This window comes from Oncorhynchus mykiss, chromosome 14 (genome assembly GCF_057628025.1).
Source record: "Oncorhynchus mykiss isolate SJ-2025 chromosome 14, ASM5762802v1, whole genome shotgun sequence".
In the NCBI taxonomy this organism is placed as follows: Eukaryota; Metazoa; Chordata; class Actinopteri; order Salmoniformes; family Salmonidae; genus Oncorhynchus; species Oncorhynchus mykiss.
The window spans coordinates 5,904,206-5,928,922 of record NC_143035.1 but is presented as its reverse complement, the minus strand read 5'-3'; the positions used below and the strand labels follow the sequence as shown (position 1 = coordinate 5,928,922).

At 42.4% G+C, this 24,717-nt stretch overlaps 1 protein-coding gene across 2 annotated transcripts in view; it reads left to right on the top strand.

The window, feature by feature from the left end:
- LOC110488609 (A disintegrin and metalloproteinase with thrombospondin motifs 2) overlaps nucleotides 1-24,717 on the top strand; it is a 205,281-nt gene that overhangs the window by 160,172 nt on the left and 20,392 nt on the right. For both annotated transcript variants that reach the window (XM_036942741.2, XM_036942740.2), the window contains exons 5-9: nucleotides 17,202-17,285; nucleotides 22,121-22,277; nucleotides 23,122-23,227; nucleotides 23,783-23,926; nucleotides 24,349-24,481. In XM_036942741.2, coding sequence (XP_036798636.2) covers nucleotides 17,202-17,285; nucleotides 22,121-22,277; nucleotides 23,122-23,227; nucleotides 23,783-23,926; nucleotides 24,349-24,481 — 624 coding nt within the window. The remainder of the gene's footprint in view (nucleotides 1-17,201; nucleotides 17,286-22,120; nucleotides 22,278-23,121; nucleotides 23,228-23,782; nucleotides 23,927-24,348; nucleotides 24,482-24,717) is intronic.

The following is a 24,717-nucleotide window of genomic DNA, read 5'->3' as shown; positions in this document are numbered from 1 at the left end:
TTTTTTCTCAGGTTTTTGCCTGCCATATGAGTTCTGTTATACTCACAGACATCATTCAAACAGTTTTAGAAACTTCGGAGTGTTTTCTATCCAAATATACTAATTATATGCATATTCTAGCTTTTACGGCGGAGTAGCAGGCAACTTAATTTGGGCACGTTTTTCATCCAAGCTACCCAATACTGCCCCCTGCCCCAAAGAAGTTAACCAATAGCTAACCGGACTAACTATTTAGCAGTCGTATGGCTTGGGGTAGAAGCTGTTCAGAGTCCTGTTGGTTCCAGACTTGGTGCATCGATACTGCTTGCCATGCTGTAGCAGAGATAACAGTCTATGACATGAGTCTTTGACAATTTTCTGGGCCTTCCTCTGACACCACCTGGTACAGAGGTCCTGGATGGCATGGAGCTTGGCCCTAGTTATGTACAGGGACGTAGGCACTACTCTCTGTAGCACCTTGCAGTCGGATGCTAAGCAGTTGCCATACCAAGCAGTGATGCAGCCAGTCAAGATGCTCTCAGTGGTGCAGCTGGTTAACTTTTTGAGGATAGGAGGGCTCATGCTGAATCTTTTCAGCCTCCTGAAGGGGAAGGTTGTCGTGCCCTCTTTACAACTGTGTTGGTGTGTGTGCACCATTATAATTCTTTGGTGATGTGAACACCAAGGAACTTGAAACTCTTGATCTACTCCACTACAGTCCCATAGATGTGGATGGGGGCGTAGTCTATGATCAGCTCCTTTGTCTTGCTGACGTGGAGGAAGAGGTTGTTGTCCTGGCACCAGACTGTCAGGTCTCTGACCTTCTCCCTGTAGGCTGTGTCATTGTCGGCAATCAGGACTTCCACCGTTGTGTCGTCTGCTAAACTTAATGATGGTGTTGGAGTTTTGAGGGGCCCCTGTATCGAGAGTCTGCTTGACTGGTGTGTTGTTGACTACTCTCACCACCTGGGGCATCATAGGGTCCTACGTGAGGATATTGGAGGGCACTACAGTGTTGAATACTGAGCTGTACTCAATGAACAGCATTCTCATGTTGGTGTTCCTTTTGTCCAGGTGGGAAATTGCAGTGTAGTGTGCAATAGAGATTGCATCATCGGTGGATCTGATGGGGTGAAATTAAAATTGGAGTGGGTCCAGGGTGGCTGGGATGATGTTGTTGATGTGAGTCATGACCAGCCTTTCAAAGCACTTCATAGTCATTTAGACAGGTTACCTTGACGTTATTGGGCATGTGGACTCTGGTGGTCGGCTTGAAACATGTAGATATTACAGACTGGGTCAGGAGAGGTTATAAATGTTGGTGAATACACTTGCCAGCTGGTCAGCGCATGCTCTGAGAATGCGTCCTGGTAATTTGTCAAGCCCTGCTGCCTTGTGAATGTTAACCTGTTTAAAGGTCTTACTTACATTGGCTGCGGATAGAGTGATCACACTGTCGTCCGGATCAACTGGTGTTCTCATGCATGGTTCAGTGTTGCTAGCCTCAAAGCGAGCATAGAAGCTATTTAGCTCGTCACTGGACAGCCCACAGCTGGGTTTCCCTTTGTAATCCGTGATGGTTTGCAAGCCCTACCACATTTTCTTGTTTGCTTATGGCCCTATACAGCTTGTTGAGTGCGATCTTAGTGCCAGCATCGGTTTGTGGTGGTAAATAGAAAGCTACAAAATAGTAGAAAAATCTCTTAGTAAATATAATTGTGCTGGAGGGAATAGTGGACGTTTTATGCTCTCCTGACCAATTGTGCTATTTTGTGTCTTTTTTTGACTGCACTTATTTTTTTTGTACATGATGCTTCAGCCATCATTTCGTATGACCAAAAATAGCTTTTGGACATCAGAACAGCTATCACGAACCTCGATTTGGACAAGGACTTCTACTTCAATGAGTTGGAGGCGAAAGACACATTGATTATCCTGGACCAGGCCCAAATCCCTGACAATCGAATAAGGAGGAGTCGGAGCTATAAAGGCCGGCATGTGGGATACGTGACGAGAATACGTCAGAGAGTGATTTAATCGCCTCTACCCTCCGTTCTATTGGCAAATGTGCAATCACTGGAGTATGAACTGGATGAGCTCCGTTCGAGACTATCCTATCAATGTTACTGTTGCTGTTGGATGAAAAGATCTCATCTCCAAAACAGACACTTTTCAGGAAATTGAAAAAAAAACAGCCATATTTTGCCATTCACAAACATACAATTAGCTTCAGAAGCTATTTTGAATAAATGGTCTTGGTCTTACAGTCATGAAATATTCAGAGTACATTGAGGGGAGTGACTTCCTAAAACTTTTATCTGGGCCTGTATTCATAATGCCTCTCAGACTATGAGTGCTGAGCTAGGATCAGTTTAGTATTTTTTTTTTATAAGATTACATGGACCTGATCCTAGATCAGCACTCCTACTGTGATGCTTTGTGGATATGACCCTGTTCTCTCTCCAGATTGATGTGTTGCTTCTTTGGCGCTGCTAGGTTCACCCCAGACAGGCATAGTCAGAGGGGAGTACTAGAGGCAGGCATGGTTAAAAGATGAAAAAGAAGCTTTATTTCTCTCCTCGTCATTGTCCAAAGCTGCCAGGGTGAGATCATGGAGGCTGTCTCGGAGCAGTGTGTGTTATCTTATCTTATGTTGTCTGTGTCTGTCTGTGTGTGTCTGTGTGTGTGTGTGTGTGTGTGTGTGTGTGTGTGTGTGTGTGTCTATGAGTGTGTGTGTGTGCAGTGCCTCCAGAAAGTATACACACCACTTTACTTTTTCACATTTTGTTACAGCCTGAATTTTAAATGGATTTTAAATTGAGATTTTGTGTCACTGATCTACACACAATAGCCCATAATGTCAAAATGGGATTTTGTTTGTAGAAAATGTTTGAAATTAATAAAAAATGAAAAGCTGAAATGTCTTGAGTCAATAAGTATTCAACCCCTTTGTTATGACAAGCCTAAATAAGTTCAGAAGTGAAAGTGTCCTTAACAAATAATATAAGTTGAATGGACACATTCTGTGTTCAATAATAGTGGTTAACATGATTTTTGAATGACTACCCCATCTCTGTACCCTACACATATCTGTAAGGTCCCTCAGTCGAGTAGTGCACAGATTTCAAGCACAGATTCAACCAGGGAGGTTTTTCAATACCTTGCAAAGAAGATCACCGATTGGTAGATATGTAAAAAATAAAAAAGCAGATGATGAATATTCCTTTGAGCAAGGTGAAGTTATTAATTATGCTTTGGATGGTGTATCAATACACCCAGTCACTACAAAGATACAGGCGTCCTTCCTAACTCAGTTGCCGGAGAGGAAGGAAACTGCTCAGGAATTTCACCATGAGGCCATGATCACCATGATTTTAAAAGCTTCATGATTGTGATGTGAGAAAACAGAGGATGGATCAACAACATGGAAGTTACTCCACAATACTAACCTAATTGACAGAGTGAAAAGCCTATAGAAAATAAAAATATTCCAAAACATGCATCCTGTTTGCAACAAAGAAATTAATATTTTGTCCTGAATACAAAGCATTATGATTGTGGCAAATCCAACACAACACATACTTAGTTAATCCAGATATAGGCCTATTAGTGTTTTATTTTTAATTTCAGTCAGTATTTTGTTTGACAGTCAAATCCAAAATGACATTTTAATACGTCTTTATAACTCAACAAAATGTTGAAAAAGTCAATGGGTGTGGAATACTTTCTGAAGGCACTGTATACTTTTCTCCACATGGCTTGAGGCTATCTCACACACCTGTTTGTATTTTATTTTCTCTTCCTCTACCAATGAAGCCTTAGGGTACACTATACCATAGTGTAAAAAAAAGATGTTGATTCAATGTACAATTGTAAGCAGGGGGGACAACTTTGGTTTTAGAACTGGGGGGACATAATTATTATAACTTTTTTTGTAGGATAAACACTCCAAAGCCTACCCGACCCGCTCGGAGGCGTCTGCATGGTCCTAAAGCACACCCCTGCCTTGTTTTGTATCGCATGCCATTGACAAAAATGGAATTTCAGAATGTGGGGGGGCACATGATGCCCTCGTCCCCTGTGAAAGTTGCGCCCCTGAACTTTTCACACAAATACTTTTTGTTGTGAGGTTGTGCAACAAGAACATGTTGTGATCAAACTCACAATCCTGTGAGTTCAAAACTTAGAATTTTCAAATTTAAATTGCTATACAAAATTCTTGCAACCAAAATAATGTTATATTTATGAGGAGGCATAGTCTTTAGATCATTTATTTTGGTATTGTCCATATGTAGCTAGTTTTTGGTCACAGGTATGGCTGAAGAATTGCAACATTTGCCTAGAACTAATGCTGCAGATAGCAATACTGGGTGATATGAAAAGCCATAGTCAATCAATCAATAATATAATAATTATTTTAGCAAAAATGTATTTTTTAATTTACAATCTGTAGAAGCTATGAGAATAGAAACGCTCAATACTTTTGTGAAGCATCACTGCACAGTTTAAAAATATATGGCAAATAGAAATCCAAAATGGCTGGTGTTAAGAGATAGATGGGAGGGGTTGAATGGAGCTGAAGGGTGGGACTAATAACAAGATAAACAATGTGAAACGTACAGGGTCTGTAAAATGTATATAGGTTCAGAACTTTTGTAAAATAGCACAGTTACACATATACATCAAACTGGATGGACATCAGAAATAGAGGAAGGACTAAAAACAAACAAAACATAACGATTGTAAAATAGATTGTGTCTGTAAAATATGTATAAGATATATAAACTGAAGGTAGAAGCCGAAGTGTTTATTGGTTCTCCAATTGGGGGAAGGGTGGTAGGGTTTGCGGGGAATAATAAAGGTATATTCTAAAAAAAAGTATGTGTGTCTATATAGGTATGTGTATGTATATACTGTATGTGTTCATGTATGCATGCGTGTATGTATATGGATATATTTACCCCAAAAAATATATGGGGGAGTGGAAATGACACAGATAATTACATTGATGGAAGCAACATTCACAATTCACACAATGTTAAGCTGATCCACCCCTAAAAAGACAAAAAAAAAGAAAAACAAAACCCTCACTATCCTGTTGCAGCTGGTTGCCTTACAATTGGAGAGTTAGAGTTAGAAAATGTCATCACTTCACAATGAGACAATAATACAAAATACAGATTTTTTTTTAAACCACACACACACACACACACACACATCCTCAAATGGAGTTTGGAGCCGCTAAAAACAATCACGGTCAAACATGGTACCTGCGTAATCTATAATACACTGAACAAAAATATAAACGCAACACGCAACAATTTCAAAGGTTTTACTGAGTTACAGTTCATAGAAGGAAATCAGTCAATTGAAATAAATTCTTTAGGCCCTTATTTATGGATTTCACATGACTGGGAATACAGACATGCACCTGTTGGTCACAGATACCTTTTTAAAAAACAGTCTTGTGTGACAACCATTTGCTTCACGCAGCATGACACAGTTCCTTCGTATAGAGTTGGAATGTTGTCCCACTCTGTTGCACATGTCGATCCAGAGCATCCCAAACACACTCAATGGGTGACATGTCTGGTGAGTATGCAGGCCATGGAAGAGCTGGTACATTTTCAGCTTCCAGGAATTGTGTATAGATCATTGCGACATGAGGCTGTGCATTATCATGCTAAAATATGAGGTGATGGCGGGGGATAAATGGCACGACAATGGGCCTCAGGATCTCGTCACGGTATCTCTGTGCATTCAAATTGCCATCGATAAAATACAATTGTGTTCGTTGTCCATAGCTTTTGCCGGCCCATACCATACCCCCAGCGCCACCATGGGGCACTCTGGTCACAACGTTGACATCAGTAAACCGCTCGCCATACTCGCTGTCTGCCATTTTATTGTCCCCAGTACAAGGTGCACCTGTGTAAATATGTTTTTTTTTGTACAGTGCAAGCTGTGTGACTATGTGGAGTATTTTTGATATTGCTTTTATTCAGGCCAGTCGTTCAGCAGACATTGTTATCCGCTAGATATACTTGAAAATACTGTGTTAAGTACACAGAGATAACACCATAGAGATCCTATAAAACGTACATGGATAATACCCACAACCCAATACACAATTCCATTCCTGTTTGTTTCTGCTGCTCCCAAGTACTTCTGTTGCTCCCCAGTTATATATAATTAATCTGAAAAACCATGCCATGTGAAGCGGTCACCCCTATTCTAACTAGCTTAGCCCACTAGGCAAGCATACCAGAGTGCCTCAAAGCTACAATGAGCCAGCCAACCAGCCAGCTAGCCAGCTAGCCAGACTATCTGTATACTATCAGGGATGCTCTAGACCCCTGCAAGGTGCGAGGTGAACCGCACCTACGCCCCTTCGTCCTGCCGCTCTTCTTCCTGTCGGGCAACTAAAGGTCAGAAAGTCAAGGTGTACATTGAGAGGGAAGGAAGGAGAGAAAGAAATTGGAGGAAGAGAAAGAGAGAGAGAGAGACAGATGGAGAGACAGCTAGGGGTCAGAGAGGAGAGGTGGTGGGCGGTCTTTCTGCTGGACATGAAACAGCTCCCACGGCAACCACTTAATCCTGTCTGAGGGGTTCAACTGGAATGTCTCGGTGCGTGTGTGTCAAATCAACATCAAATCAAGTTGTATTGGTCACATACACATATTTAGCGGAAGTTATTGCGGGTGTAGCGAAATGCTTGTGTTCCTAGCTCAACAGTGCAGTAATATCTAATCATTTACAACAGTACACGGTCCAGAGCATGCACACACACACCCACACACTCCACGCCCAATCAGCAAGAAGCAGCCCAATCATAGAGGAGAATGGAGAAAAACAACATGACAGAGAAATGCAAAAGGCCATTGATCTGCTTCTTTAAGTGGTCCATGGGAAAAGAGGAGTAATCGATGGGGCAGCCCTGATCCACCCTCTCTCACACCCACCCACCTCCATCCCCTCTCCCTCTCCGTCCAAGTCCCAGGACACACACTCACATAATCACACACACACACATGGTCAAGGGCAGGAGGACAGGGAGCATCAGTGCCAGAGTCTCACACAATATTCCTCCCTAAAATCTGTCCAATCCCACTGTCCGAGAGAGAGAGCTAAAGAGAGCTCTAGAGCGAGAGAGAGTGTAAGCAAGCGAGAGATGGAGGGAGAGGGAGATCCATTTCCATTATTCCCAAGATGCAGATATTTAGCCTTTCGGTGAAATCCATTGTGTGGTAATCTCCTGCATAGAAGTGTCTGCTTATTGATGCCATTGTAGAGGACACTCTGTTTCCCTGTCTAACTGATGGGAGACCTTTATACTGAGACGTAATTGTGATGAGAGAGATGGCTGGATCGTGTTAAAGGCCCAGTGCAGTCAAAAACATGTATTTACCTGTGTTTCCACACTATGAGGCTGGAATAATACTGTGTAAAACCTGTTTGAAAAGACCACCTGAAATTTCAGTCTGTTTTGGTGGAATGGAGTTTTGGCCTTCCATGGTGACGTCATTATTTAATAGGCCAATAAGAAAGAGAGATTCAAACCTCTCTGCCAATAACAGCTCATTTTCACTTTTCTCCTCCCCACTCAAACTACTCCCAGACAATTCTTGCTAGAGGAAACGCTCTTTGCTAAGAAGCTATTTTTGTTTATTTTTTTACCATTTTACAGTTTTTTCCAACTGCTTACACACAAAATCTTTTCATGTCACACGATTTTTGAAACCTCTCACTCAAAGTGCAAAACTACACACCAAATATCCAAAACCATAAGCTATTTCTCAGCCTTTGACTCAGTTGTCAATTGCAATAAACACTTTTTTCAAAACACTACATACAATTCTCTACCTAAAACACACAAATCTAACAGGAAGTGACTTGCTTTCCTTTTCCAAACACAACCAATCAAAATGCTACACTTATTCACCAGGTCACACACACACACACTCCTCACATGTGCAAACACTAATAGCTTAACTGATCACTAACCAATCACTGCTTTACTGTAGTATAGGCCTATAAATAGGTCAAAGGTCAGATTGCCTGTTTTGAACAATGGATGCCAACAATGGACAGAGAGCAAGAGGAGTAGGAGGGAGAGGAAGAGGAAGAAGAGGACGAGGACAAAGAAGAAAATGAAGGAGAGCCATCTCTGATGAGATTAGGGCAACACTTGTTGATCATGTGATCAACCACCGTTTGACCATGAGAGAGGCACATCCTCCATCACTATGCCACACTGGGTCCGTACAACACCGGCCATATGCTCACTTTTCTGGATGCAATTTACACAATGCTTGTCCCTGATCCAGATCAGGAGCCTGCTAGATTTGTGGTTTTATGGGACAATGTTAGTTTTCACCGGGCTGTTCTGGTCCAAAACTGGTTTGCCACCCATCCACAATTTGTAGTTTTGTACCTACCCCCATATTCACCTTTTCTAAATCCCATAGAGGAATTCTTCTCAGCCTGGCGCTGGAAAGTGTATGATTGCCAACCCTATGCCCGCATGCCGCTTCTCCAGGCAATGGAGGAAGCATGTGGGGACATAGAGGTTGCCTCTGTCCAAGGTTGGATACGCCATGCTAGGAGATACTTCCCTCAATGTTTGGCAAGAGAAAACCTATCTTGTGATGTGGACGAAGTCTTGTGGCCAGACCCAGGCCAGACCCCCCCCCCCCCCCCCCTACCAATTCCTGGACTGCCCCCCGGGACCCCACACACACAATTGTGTTCTTTACTGTATTCTAAAGAATATACTTTTGGTTTACATATGTTTATGGTTTTGTTGTATGCTACTGTATACAACAGTAATGTTTGGTCTAATAAATATTTTCTGTTTCTACATTGTATTGGTGTTTACAGTGTACTTGTTACCCCTCTCAGCAGATGACTTTCACTGTAGAACATTGTATTGAAATGTAGATATAAGCCTATGAAAGACCAAAGAGCTTTAGATTTAGAACAACAGTGTTGACATGGTATATCCAAAAAATGTACTATTATGAAAGCAGTGTTTGTCATTTGATGCAAATGCTTCATTCTGACATGTGTTTATGGCATTTTGAATGCAGTGTTACATTTTGAAGGAGATGTGAGGCATTTTGCATTTTGTGTGTGCAGTTTGGGGAATTGTGTGTAGAGATTTGAAAAAAAGGAGACAGTTTTGAAAAAGTGTGTAAGCAGTTGGAAAAAGCTGTAATTGAAAACAATCACAGTAAGTTACTTCATTGTTACCCAGGAATAATTTGATATTGAGATAAAAAATAGCTGCGTTGGACCTTTAATAACCAGCTCATCCTCCCTGCTCGTGTGTGTCTGTGTGTGTATGCGTGTGTGTGTGTGTGTGTGTGTGCATGTGTGCGTGTGTGTGTGTGTGCATGTGTGTGCATGTGTGCGTGCGTGCGTGTGTGTGTGTGTGTGTGTGTGTGTGTGTGCACAGGAGTGCGTGTGTGTGTGTGTGTGTGTGTGTGTGTGCGCGTGTGTGTGTGTGTGTGTGTGTGTGTGTGCATGTGTGTGCATGTGTGCGTGTGTGTGTGTGTGTGAATGAGTGCGTGTGTGTGTGTGTGTGTGTGTGTGTGTGTGTGTGTGTGTGTGTGTGTGTGTGTGTGTGTGTGTGTGTGTGTGTGCGCATGTGTGTGTGCATGTGTGTGTGTGTGTGTGTGTGTGTGTGTGTGCGCGTGTGTGTGTGCATGCAGGTGCGTGCATGTGAGTGTGTGTGACTGATAAAGCAAGCCTGGCTTAACAATTTCTTGCCCCTTCTCTCCATCCTTCCCTTTCTTCCCTCTCTCTCCATCATCTCTCCCTCTTCTAACAGTATTAAGTGTTGAAGCAGGACCTGCTTATATTATGAATCTGATAATAAGGATTTTGTGCCAGGTCCACCTCTAGTCCTGCATTAGTTACTTGTAGGTGACACACACAAAGTGCACACGCTCGCGCTCACACACACACATGCACGCACACGCTCACTCTATCCAGTTCACGTTGTCCACAATAATGACATCTAGCCTGGGCCCTTCACTCTTTCTCAATGTGTCTAAAAATGTGTGTGTCCAGGCATTGAATGTGACAGAAAAGTCTGTTTTTAAAAGGAGCGCTCAGTGTGGGGTCTCAAATCTGTACCCCGGCGTTATCGTGTGTTGAACAAGGAGTGTGTGTTTGTGTGTGTCACTGCATGAGAAGACAAGTTTCTGGGTTGAAAATTCCAGATCACTTTTCGGGAAGTTATTAATGGCATGTCACACATACACGCTTCGGCACACCCTGCATGAACATTGGGAAATGAACAGATTGGTGTTCAGACGACTTGAAGGGCTCTGTAAACCCAGCATGATCGGGTTGAGTATTCACAAAAAACTTACCCGGGAATGAACAGCGTCTCAAGTTGCCTGACGTGAACTGCAGGGAACGCACACTGTTATGTGTGTGTGCATGTCTGAAAAACTCCTGATCTCTCTCTTCCCGACCAGATTTAAACTCCTGTAAACCTACATTACTAACTCTCCCACCTCATATAAATGCCTGAAAATGTTGCTGTGAGGAAGGCATCAGGGCATGCGTACTAGGTGATGAAAATGCTAGCTGGAAAATGCAGTCTGATATTATTTGCTAATTTGCTACCCAAGCTGCCGTTGTAAACACTAAAACAATCTTTAGGCTGGTTACAAAAGATATCGTTACTCTATGTTGTTACTATCAAGCATCCACATGACAAACTGTGGTTTCCCATACTGGACAAACTGGTGAAACACTGCATTGAGCTAGCAGCGTTAACGTTAGGCTATGCAATTCTAAAGACCCCAAGGAATCAGGCGACTTCCTAGTGGCGATCGTAGACTGCAGTCAAATAAGCCATAGAATAATAACTTTGTAAGGAAAGTTTTTTTTTTTTTTAAATAGAGGCATACAAAAAAAAATAAACGTGACAGTGTGTGAATGATAAATAACTAGGCAAATGGCAAACATTGGTTGAGTAACAGAGTAAGAGGCTACAAAAGAGGACTTTAATTCCCATGCAATGTTCCAAAAATAAGACTACTTCACTGTCAGTTTTGTCTTCTGTTGTTTTTGGTATAACAGCGAAGCAATATTGTTGCCGTCCTAGGTCCATTCACTACCCATAAAGCATAATAAGAACTTTTATTATTAAGAAACATTTTTAAAAAATGAGAAAAATCCAGTTATGTGATATAGTATTTTGGCCATATTGCCCAGCCCTAGATGCACATGGTGTACAACCAGGGCTCTCCAACAATGCACCTGGAGAGCTAACTTCCTGTAGGTTTTCAATCAAACCCCAGTTGTGACTAACCTGATTCAGTTTTTCAACCAGTTAATTATTATTATTATATATATATTATTATTATTATATATATATTTTTTTGCAAATAAATTCATTAAAAATCCTACAATGTGATTTTCTGGAATTTTTTTTCTCATTTTGTCTGTCATAGTTGATGTGTACCTATGATGAAAATCACAGGCCTCTCATCTTTTTAACAATTGGTGGCTGACTAAATACTAAGTCAGTGTATACCAGTGTTTAAGCCTACGCAAGGTCAATGACGACCAGCAAAAGGCGCTGTAGAGATCACAATGATGTATTAGACGTTTTTGATTGGTAATGAACCTCAGGGTAGTTGTTGAGGCCTGCATATATAGATCATCACTCAAATCTAAAGCCGCCAGTAATGTACAGTTGAAGTCGGAAGTTTACATACACTTTGGTTGGAGTCATTAAAACTCGTTTAAGTCATTTTTCCAACAATTGTTTACAGACAGATTATTTCACTTGTAATTCACTGTATCACAATTCCAGACAGTCAGAAGTTTACATACACCAAGTTGACTGTGCTTTTAAACAGCTTGGAAAATTCCCAAAAAATATGTTATGGCTTTAGAAGCTTCTGGTAGGCTAATTGACATCATTTGAGTGAATTGGAGGTGTACTTGTGGATGTATTTCAAGGCCTACCTTCAAACTCTGTGCCTCTTTGCTTGACATCATGGGAAAATCAAAAGAAATCAGCCCTCAGAAAAAAAATTATTGACCTCCACAAGTCTGTTTTATCCTTGGGAGCAATTTCCAAACACCTGAAGGTACCATGTTCATCTGTACAAACAATAGTACGCAAGTATAAACATCATGGGACCAAGCAGCTGTCATACCACTCAGGAAGGAGACGCGTTCTGTTTCCTAGAGATGTAACGTATTTTGGTGCTAAAAGTGCAAATCAATCCCAGAACAACAGCAAAGGATATTGTGAAGATGCTTGAGGAAACAGGTACAAAAGTATCTATATCCACAGTAAAACGAGTCCTATATCGACATAACCTGAAAGGCCACTCAGCAAGCAAGAAGCCACTGCTCCAAAACCGCCATAAAAAAGCCAGACTACGGTTTGCAACTGCACATGGGGACAAAGATCGTACTTTTTGGAGAAATGTCCTCTGGTCTGATGAAACAAAAATAGAACTGTTTGGCCATAATGACCATCTTTATGTTTGGAGGAAAAAGGGGGAGGCTTGCAAGCCGAAGAACACCATCCCAACCGTGAAGCACGGTGGTTGCAGCATCATGTTATGGGGTTGTTTTGCTGCAGGAGGAACTGGTGCACTTTACAAAATAGATGGCATTGAGGAAGGAAAATTATGTGGATATATTGAAGCAACATCTCAAGACATCAGTCAGGAAGTTAAAGCTTGGTTGCGAATGTGTCCTCCAAATGGACAATGACCCCAAGCATACTTCCAAAGTTGTGGCAAAATGGCTTAAGGACAACAAAGTCAAGGTATTGGAGTGGAGTGGAGATCACAAAGCCCTGACCTTAATCCAATAGAAAATTGTGGGCAGAACTGAAAAAGTGTGTGCGAGCAAGGAGGCCTACAAACCCAGACTCAGTTACAACAATTCTGTCAGGAGGAATGGGCCAAAATTCACCCAACTTATTGTGGAAAGTGTGTGGAAGGCTATCCGAAACGTTTGACTCAAGTTAAACAATGTAAAGGCAATGCTACCAAATATTAATTGAGTGTATTTAAACTTCTGACCCACCGGGAATGTGATGAAAGAAATAAAAGCTGAAATAAATCATTCTCTCTACTATTACTCTGACATTTAACATAAAGTTTTGATCCTAACTAACCTAAAACAGGGAATTTGTACTGGGATTAACTGTCAGGATTTGTGAAAAACTGAGTTTAAATGTATTTGGCTAAGGTGTATGTAAACTTCTGACTTCAACTGTACATCGTACCAGCACCTTCTTTCTTGGCCTCCAAGGAAAAACAGGCCTTATGCCGGTAATAAAAACCTATTTTCAGCTTGAGCTTCCTTATTAAGTTCTCCACATGAACAGTGAAGCTCAGCTTGTCATCCACCCACACTCCCAAATATTTGTAGTCTTTGACTTGCTCTATAGTATGTTCAACCAATGTTGCAATGACATGATTATTAACATGCCTGGCATTAGAAAATCCCATGCATTTTTTTTTCCCGAATTCAGAACCAGCTTCAAATCATAAAGATTCTGTGGTAATGGTGTCAAATGGTCTTTTCAAATGCTAAAGATAAACTACTACAACTTTAGTAAAGAACAGTATCATCTGCATAAAAATGAACACCCACTGTCTCAATATGATCCCCAATGTTGTTGTACAAAATTAACATTTTGGTAGGCTGCCTACTAACTAAGGACTCCAGTAACTTAGACAGTTTTGATAGTTGCCAAGTAGCGAAGGATCTCCACCTTTCAGGAGAGGCTTTACAAAAGCAGATTTCTATAACTTGGGGATTTCCTTACCATCAAGCGGAGGTTAAAAATATTACGGGGAGCAATGATGTCTGCAGCTAAGTGTAGTAGGCGGGGGTCTAGATCATCAGAGCCGGGGATTTCTCCCTATCAATTTCTTTCAGGGCTTTGCGCACATCTGAAACAGAGAAGGGTGAGAAGGAAAACCTGGCGAAGGAGTGCACAGGGGTGTCAGGTAAATTCACAGGGGGCTCACTTAGACCTTTAAGCTTTTCAAATAAACTGCCTGCATCTAGAAAATGCTGATTTAAGGCTTTCAGAATAGAGGTTCTCTCAGTGTCTACCAACAATTGTTTAGGAAGCGGTGTATCTTTTTTGCACTCCAAACCTTTCACTACTTGCCAAAATTTGGTGGGATTATTTAAATGATCTGAAATAGATTTAAGGTAGTGGTCTGCTTTCAGTTTTCGGTTCATAGCCACACCCAGATTTCAAAGACATTTAAAAGCCATCCAATCATCCGCCGAACCAGACCATCTTGCTTTAGCCCACATAGAATTTCATTCTATTATGATTGAAGTAAATTCATCAGTATACCAAGGGTTATCTCTGCCCTTAATCCTGAATTTTTTGAAAGGGGCATGCCTATTGCACACAACCTGGAATGCGTTGTGGAAGTAAGAAAAGGCTGATTCAACATCAGTGATTAATTGTATTCTATTCCATTCAATGCTAAATACATCACGTAAAAAACCTTGAATATCAAACTGCTTCCAGTTTCTTTAACTAAATGACACGTGGAGATCGCTTAGGAATTTTGCCAACTCTCACATAGGCAATAGCACAGTGATCACTTATGCTATTTGCAAAAATACCAGAAGCATTAAAATGATGAGGAGCATTGGTTAAGGTCAAATCAATCAAGGAGGATTTCAGAGGATACTTTGCATTCAACCTAGATACGCTGTTGACAATCTGTCTGAGATTACAGGGATTTCATAGAATTTTGAGTTGATCAGAGCTAGATTTAACCAATCCTGATTCAGATCACCCATCAAGACAAACTTAAGAGTTGACATGCTGTGATAACCAGTCTATAATAACACGATACAACAATATTTAAAGATGAGCCAAGGTTTAGGTTCAAAGACAGATATTCAAATTGCTTAGGTTTAGTAACAGAAGTCAGAACGACTGCAGAGAACTTTTCTTTTACGTATACAGCAACATCACCACCCTTAGATTTACCATCTGCACGAAAAACGTCGAAACCCATTCATGCCAATATTTTTGTATTGTAATTGATTTTTTGAGCCTGGTTTTCAGAAAGCATACATATGTCATGGTCGGCAGTTTTTATCCATATATTCACAAAATCAAGCTTTGGCAGAAGACGTCTTATGCATAAACTTCAGGCCACACTGACTACTTCATTCGGTAGGGGCAAAAATGACTGGATTAGACTGCACATTTCCAGACAGTAGAAGCAGCAAGATAATGGCAAGTCTAGATCGGGGGTTACAACATTCGGATTTACAGACAGCACTTGAATGACAAGCCACAGTCACAAGAGTCTTTAACGCCACATTTTTTTCACGAGATGTGCAAAGTCCAGAAACGTGGTTAAGCACCAAGAGAACAGTCTTGACATGTAAGCGCAAGAGTCCAAATTCTCCCATGTTGTTTTGGGGCGAAATGTGCAGAGTTATCGCATGCATTTACAGAGCAAGCGTGTGGTTTCTCCCAAGGCACGAGGGAGAAACAGTCATATATATCTCTTCATTCACAGAGCAAGGGGCTCTAAAAGTATCGGCAACATTGTAAAAGCCGAGGGTAGACAACAGCCAAATGAGCATCAGAGAGAGAGAGAGAAAACACAGCATTAAGCACATACAAAGTCAACAGAACAATCTAAGATATGTAGCTAACACAACGCTAAACACTAATATGGAATGAGCTACGACTTCACATAAAAGTGTTCCTAAATAATAATACAAACATAGGAAGAATCACGAATCAAATAATCCAACAGCAGATCAGCAAAAAGTCTGAGGTGAGAGAGAGAGAGAGAGAGAGAGAGACCGAAGGAGGAGGAGGAGGCCAAAGAGAGGCCCTCAACGAGGCAGACATCGAGGGCGAAGATAAAATGACCGTCTGTCGAAAACCATGACGGTGATACACTCGCTAACCAGAACGGTAATAAAGCTGCTCAAATCCAGACCAGAATGGATGGTCATGTAAAAGCACGGCGCTAAATGTTTGGTGGTAGCCTCTTCCAAGTTCATCTGATGTGAGGCGACTCTACGAAAAGCGGTCCATCGAAATATGAGAAATTACCGCTCACGTCAAAGTCTACAGGTTGGAAAATACCATGCAGTGTGTGTGTATGGGTGCATCCATGTGTGCGTCTGTATGTAAATGTCTCATTAGAGTGGGGCCCGGGGTGTCAGGGTCACCTGGGGGTCAACCGGCCCAAATTGGGATGATGTTGCCGTGGCAACCAGCTGGAAGGGACAGAGTGTGATCTGACCTGCTGGAGGGGCCATGTCACCTCCAGGCTGACACACACACACACACACACACACACACACACACACACACACACACACACACACACAGAATTGCACATTAACGCATGCACACAATCACAGATGTGCACACACATACAGACGTACCACACATTTTCACTTGACCTCTCTCTCACACATGTAGAATGCACACATAATCACATCAGACACAGAGAGTCACACACACCCACATTGTCACTCTCCTTGTCCTCCCATACGTCATATCTGGCTGTGTTATTCTTGGAAAGCAGGGAATAAGGGAATGCTGTAGAATATTAAAGAGTAGAAGGACTGGGTCAGACAGACAGGCAGGCAGGCAGGCAGGCAGGCAGACAGACAGGGGCAACCATGTCCCTGCAATTTTGGGGGGGGGTTCTCTATCAACCAGTTTGTGCTCTCTTTAAGTGGGAAGAACAACTACACTATAAGAAAAATTGGTTCCAAAAAGGTTATTCGGCTGTCCTCAGGAGAACTCTTTTTGGATCCAGGTAAATCCCTATTTGGTTCCAGGTATAATCATTTTGGGTTCCATGTCAAACCCTCTGTGGAAAGGGTTTTACATGGAACCCAAAAAGGTTCTACCTGGAACCAAAAAGGGTTCTTCAAAGGGTTCTCCTACTGGGACAGCCGAAGAACCCTTTTAGGTTCTAGATAGCATTTTTCTAAGAGTGTACCCCTCTGTTCCCTGTCTTTCTCTACCTCCTCTCCTCCCTATATCTACTGTTATCTTCCCATCATTCATCCTGCCTTTTACCTCACCCTGAAGGTCTCTATCTTCTTAAATTTTATGCTCCAAGAATGTATCCTCTTTATTTTTATCCTCAACTCTCTCTCTCTCTCTTCCTTATATGTTGATACAGTAAATGTCTGTGTCTTTGTCTGTGCAGGTGAACGAGATTTACCATGACCACTCTCTGGGAGCCAGGATCAACGTGGTGCTAGTACGAATCATCATGCTTGGCTATGGGAAGGTAAAAGAGTGTTTTGTTCATGTTTTTTAGCCTAGATATCCTTTTTACAGGTTGTTTTGACTATAGAAAGAAAATCCATGTTCATAATCTACTTCAGGTTTGACTGAGCAGAGCCTCTGTTTTATGAACCTGTTCCTTGAAAAGTTGCAGCCATGTTATATTTTATGGAGCATTTTCTGCACCCCTACACACACACGCACACACACACACACGCACGCACACACAAACACACACGCACGCACACAATACACACACAATACACACACACACAATACACACACACAATACACACACACAATACACAATACACACACACACAATACACACACACAATACACACACACACAATACACACACACAATACACACACACACAATACACACACACACACACACACACACAACCCTCTCTGCACTCGACGAGGCCTTCAGCCTGTTATTCCAGTGGACTGAGCAAAAGAGGAACTAAAAGCATGTGGATCCCAGGGGAGGGTTTTCAAAGTCGCACGCCTTCACAGTTCATCACCGAAGCACATAGAAACACTGCCGTTATGCAACCGGCTTTTTCCCTGGTGGGGTGGAGCAAGGAATCATGGGAAGTCCAGACAAAGATAAACAATCAATGATAGCCTTCCCTCATTCATAAACAACCAGACAGACTGGCGGATGCTGCTCTGTAATTCTATCATCTATCTATCTTGATTAGATTAGAAGTTTAATAGTCACGTGTACAGGGTTGCAGGTGTAATTACAGGATACAGTGAAAATCTTAAGCTCTGAGCTCCAACAATGCATCCCAAAGTGAAATAAAAACAATACATGTAATAATAAAGAATATAAATAAATATAAATTAAATATACAACACTGTAACAATGGTAAATGTCCATTGGGGCAGGGACAGGGTAAATGTCTGTTGGGGGGGCAGGAAACGGGAGCAGGTAGCTGACTAGTGGTGGCTATTCAGCAGCCTGATGGTCTGGGGGTAGAAGCTATTAGCCAGTCTTCCAGTTTTTGCCATGATGCTCCTGTACTGCCTGCTTTTTAGTGATGGAAGTGGGGAGAACAGGCCATGGCTCAGGTGGCTGGGGTCCCTAATTATCTTCTTGGCCTTCCTGCGACCCCTGGTGTTGTAAGTGTCCTGGAGGGCAGTCAGTGTGCACCCAATGGTGCGTTTGGCTGAGCGTGCTGTCCGCGACAGTGGAGTTGACGTACCAATCTTTGATGAATCCCGACAGTATGCTCTCGATGGTGGTCCTGTATAACCCTATGAGGGCCCTCTGGGACAGATCACATTTCTTCAGCATCCTGAGGTTGAAGAGTCGTTGTTGTGCCTTCTTCACCAAAGGTATCCATGTGGTTTGACCATTTCAGCTGCTTAGAGATGTGTACGCCGAGGAACTTAAAGTTTTTGACTGTCTCCACAGCATCCCCGTGGATGGGGGCTTGCCCAGCCTTGTTCTTCCTGAAGTCCACAATCAGCTCCTTTGTTTTGCTGACGTTGAGGGAGAGGTTGTTTACCAGGCACCACATCAGAGTGCCTACCTCCTCCCTGTAGGCCGTCTCGTCATTGTTGGTAATCAGGCTCACTAATACTGTTGTGTCGTCAGAAAACTTGATGATGGAGTTGGAACTGTGTCCACGCAGTCGTGGGTATACAGGGAGTACAGGAGGGGACTGAGGACGCACCCTTGTGTTGAGAATCAGTGTCGAGGAGCTAATGTTGCCTACCTTTAGCAGCTGGGGGTGACCTGTCACGAAGTCTAGGACCCAGTTGCATAGGGATGAGTTCCCAGACCCAGGGCCGTGAGCTTTGTGGTGAGCTTAGATGGCGCTATGGTATTGAAGGCAGCGCTGTGGGATCTCGAGTGGCTTTTTGGTCTAAGGCACTGCATCTCAGTGCAAGAGGTGTCACTGCAGTCTTTGGTTCAAATCCAGGCTGCATCACATAGGACGGCGCACAATTGGCCCAGCATCATCTGGGTTTGGCCGGGGTAGGCCGTCATTGTAAATAAGAATATGTTCTTAACTTACTTGCCTGGTTAAATAAATACAATTTTAAAATAGTCGATGAACAAGCATCCTCATATGTGACTCACCACCTGGATTCAGTCTTATGTAGAAAAATTTGAATTTCTGTTTTTACATTGGATAAAAGTAGAGACTCAGAGCTACAAAATGGTATATCATACACTGAATTTAAGGAACAATGGCAAAGTAATTCTGCTTTGAATGTTGATAAACTTGTAAACTCACTTCTGAGAAAATGGCATTTTAGTGTTTCAGTGAGAGAGCTCTTCTTTGTCTACACCCATTCAGCATCGTTCACACCTTCTTAAGCTTTAGCCCCACCCATCTCCTTGCGTTCAGAGCACACACTTGACGCTCTGGCCGGTGATTAGTTTACCTCTGGATAACATGAAAACAGCCTAACCAGCTCTGCTGGCAACAATTTCATTATGCTTTTTTTGCCGACGTTTACTGACACCGGCCATATTCAACGGGTGTTCTACACTTTAGCTTAAGACATGTAGCTAAATACCTAGGTAAACAATTAACTTAGCTAGGTAAACAACATGTAAGATCACACATAGCACACCACCTAATGTTAGCTAGGGTGCCAGCCATCCAACGCTAGCTAACCATACACTTTAGCTTGAAATGAAACCACTTTCTGTCAAAATTAGAAACATGTACTGTAATATCTGAAAATGTAGCTAGCTATACTATCTTACCCATAATGGACATCTCCCTGTCACGGATCCATGCCACAAATGCCCTTAGTTTGAAGATGTAATCCAGAAACAGGTGTTTTCCCATCTCATTAGCTATCATAATCTAATTCCACTGATTTCTATCTATCTATCTATCTATCTATCTATCTATCTATCTATCTATCTATCTATCTATCTATCTATCTGTCTGTCTGTCTGTCTGTCTGTCTGTCTGTCTGTCTGTCTGTCTGTCTGTCTGTCTGTCTGTCTGTCTGTCTGTCTGTCTGTCTGTCTGTCTGTCTGTCTGTCTGTCTGTCTGTCTGTCTGTCGCACATGCATGTGTTTGTGATTGAGGAGGGACAACCCCACAGGGTGTTACTACCAATAGAGCATGGAACTGATACTCTATAGTATTCCAAACCTCTATATTGCATCATCTACTTTATATTCCCTTCGGTTGACACTATCTGGCCAAGCTGCAAAGCGGAGGTTCTACAATTTATCTTCTTAAAATCAGATTTTTAACCTAACCCTAAGCTAAACCACACTGCTAACCTTATGCCTAACCCTAACCTTTCACTTCTTTCTACTCTCCTCTCTCTACCTTGTCTTAATGGAAGTTTTCAGAGTACAGGCATACACCCAGACACAAACACACACGCGCGCGCACACACACACACACACACACACACACACACACACACTCCTTGACCGGCACTCGTGGCCCCGCCTCTATCCGCATGCTCCTCAGGCCAAGACTCTGGCTGTCCATCATCCCCAATTATCTTGGCAACGGAGAAGTGTGTTTGAAATTTTAATGACGAGACAGAGGCATTGATGCCTCTGAGTAACCAGTCTTGTTCAGTACATTGCAATACATCCGGGTATCTCAAGCACATCGGTAAAAACACTGGAGTTGCAGTAATTAACATTTACCAACTGATGGCATCACTGTGCCATCTTACACCCATAACAAAGTGCATGGGCAGCCTGCAGATTGGTCGAGCGACCCTGAGTGTACGCACACGTACACACTCACTCACTCACTCACACACAAACACACACACAGATGTATGTTAGTTCACCACATACATTTCTTACTCCATCATTTGACCAGAGAGGCGGTCATATGTCTTCACTGCAGGACAGAGAGGCAGAATTGAACTGTACAATGTGTATGTGTGAAAATAGAAAGTGGGGGTGGGGAGGGGGGGGGGGTGAGAGGGGGTGGAGAGAGAAGAAAAAGGAGTGGCTGATACATTGAGAAAGAACAGGAGAGGTGACGGAGAGAGAGAGAGAGAGAGAGAGAGAGAGAGATGGAGAGAGAGAGAGATAATGTAGGTCTATATGTGGGAGTATGTATTATTCTGGGAAAATGTAACCATTGCATAAGAAATACTTACTTCTATAAGTATGTATGTTTGGGTTCATATGTATAAAACAAATTGCTGTGAATTTCACAGAATCAGGAAATGCAGTATTGAATGTAAGAAAATGACTCTGCAGTAGGAGAATATGTGTACATCTTAAAATTCTTGTAGTTTTGTCTAAGGCAAGCATGTAAGTACCCTATAACACCAAAGGTATTTTAGCTCACCTTGGCATCTTGCGGGTCCACCCTGTGGCCAACTGCTAATGCAATACTGACACCTGCTGGACACATCAGTAATAGCGTGATACATTTAGATACGCTCTTGTCACTGACTGAGCCTGATTTTTTTTATGTATTTTTATTTCACCTTTATTTAACCAGGTAGTCCAGTTGAGAACAAATTCTCATTTACAACTGCGACCTGGCCAAGATAAAGCAAAGCAGTGCGACAAAAACAACACAGAGTTACACATGGGATAAACAAACGTACAGTCAATAACACAATAGAAAAATCTGTATACAGTGTGTGCAAATGAAGTAACGAGGTAAGGCAATAAATAGGCCAATAGTGGCGAAGTAATTACAATTGAGCAATTTACACTGGAGTGATATATGTGCAGATGAGGATGTACAAGTAGAAATACTAGAACAGTTGATTGAAGAGTTACATGAACTTCAGACTGAAAATCTGTAACAATTTTTTTCTCCTCTTTCCTTTTCTACTCTTTCTCTCTCTATATATATATATCTAGTCTATGAGTCTGATAGAGTTGGGAAACCCGTCTCAGAGTCTGGAGAATGTGTGTCGCTGGGCCTTCCTGCAGCAGAAACAGGACACAGGAGATGCAGAGTACCACGACCACGCTATATTCCTCACACGACAGGAGTTTGGGCCTACCGGCATGCAGGGTAACACACACACACACAAACGTACATACAGTTTTGTTCTGTTGTGGTGTTGCGTTTAGTGAAGTCAGAGTGAGAGCAGGCTAGCAGCGTGTCTCGGGGGAGTTATGTAGCTCTAAAGCAGTGGTCTACAGCAGACCTTCAGCTACCCTTGAGCCTTGAGCTAGAGAGAAAATCAATACACTACAGCCACAGCCACAGCCCTGCTAGGAAGAACACAACACAGAGAGACTACAGCCACAGACCTGCTAAAGATAACAGAGAGATACTATAGCCACATATCTGCTAGGGAGAACAGAGAGACTATAACCACAGACCTGCTCGAGATAGCAGAGATAGACTATGGCCACAGACCTGCTTGAGAAAACAGAGAGACTACAGCCACAGACCTGCTAGAGAGAACAGAGCACTGAGAGAATGAGACAGAGACTGTGGGTACTCTGAGAAAAATACAGTCAGGTCACAGTACTGTAGCAAAGTTGTACTCATTCAAATGATGTGACCACAGTGCTTTATGCATCGTCATGCTCTCTCTCTCTCTCTCTCTCTCTCTCTCTCTCTCTCTCTCTCTCTCTCTCTCTCTCTCTCTCTCTCTCTCTCTCTCTCTCTCTCTCTCTCTCTCTCTCTCTCTCTCTCTCTCTCTCTCTCTCTCTCTCTCTCTCTCTCTCTCTCTCTCTCTCTCTCTCTCTCTCTCTCTCTCTCTCTCTCTCTCTCTCTCTCTCTCTCTCTCTCTCTCTCTCTCTCTCTCTCTCTCTCTCTCTCTCTCTCTCTCTCTCTCTCTCTCTCTCTCTCTCTCCCCTCTCCCCTCTCCCCTCTCCCCTTTCCCCTTTCCCCCTCCCTTCTTCAGGTTATGCTCCAGTAACAGGGATGTGTCACCCAGTAAGGAGCTGTACTCTGAACCACGAGGATGGCTTTTCTTCTGCCTTCGTGGTAGCCCACGAGACAGGACATGTGTGAGTACATACACACTAGTGAAGCGTAGGTCAGCTGTTTGTTCAACTGCACCCTACCACAACCAAAAGTACAAAAATCTGACCCACACCCACAAATATAGAAAATGCGTTGTAGTTCGCCTTTTTTCTCTTGAAAATGTTTTTAACAATGAAGTTTTTCTTTAACACTTCTTCATTGTTTTCCCCTGAATATTTCTTTGCCCATGTTCCCAAAAGCATTTGGCGATTGGCGAGTGTTTGGTGCGCATACAGTTTGTTGTGTATTCGGTCCTAACACTTAGGCTTACGCACCAATGCCAGATAAAAATAATGAAAGAAAAACTTCAGTGTAGCCTATAGATATAAATTGCTCAATAATTATAGATTTCTGAATTGTTTTAATGCATTGTTTTCTCTTTATTCAACCCTCCCTCCGCCCTTCACACACACACACAAACTGTAAAGACTTGAATTCAAAAGCATTATATCCACAATGAAACATACAATTAGATACATATACCTGTCCACATATTGATGAATTCCCCTCTGCCCTCCCCCTCTCTCTCTCTCCCCCAGGCTGGGTATGGAGCACGACGGCCAGGGGAATCGCTGTGGAGACGAGGTGCACATGGGGAGCATCATGGCCCCGTTGGTTCAAGCTGCCTTCCACCGCTTCCACTGGTCACGCTGTAGCCAGCAGGAGCTGGGACGATACCTACAGTGAGTCTATCACACACCTACTATATACACACACACACGTATGCATACACACACACACACACACACACACACACACACACACACACACACACATAAACATAAACACACTTACACACTTGTTTACATTCCTTCTCACCAGAACTGAATGACTCCAACATCAAACAAACAACCGAACAAACAAACGGAACTCCACTTTAATAGGGCTGTCAGTGGTCACATCAGACATCATACATCCCACATTAAAAAAATCATGCAGCCTGAGGAAGGGTCCTGAACTTAAATTCTTCTGCAACTATTGTTCCAAACAAAGTTTTTTTTAAACATTTTAATAGAATCGTGGCTACTCTGTTTTAATTCACTGAATATAAAACCTGAAATGAATGTGACAACACTGTTAGGTCACAATGTCTCTTTTGACCCAGATCCTACGAATGTCTTCGTGATGACCCCTACGAACATAACTGGCCGTCCCTGCCCAGACTCCCTGGTCTGCACTACTCCATGAACGAACAGTGCCGCTTCGACTTCGGCGTGGGCTACATGATGTGCACCGCGGTAAGAACTAATATATACATACTAGATTCATATATGTTACCACAATAACAAGTACCCACTGTAGTGGTGCCAGCAGTTGAAAAGCCAACCACTTCACACTTCAGTCCCCAATGATACTGTGATGAGCAGGGTTACATGGATAACATCCACACCGCAATAAAATAAGTCCCCACTCCTCACTGAAGTCTCTACTGACATACACTGAGTATACAAAACATTATGAACACCTGCTCTTT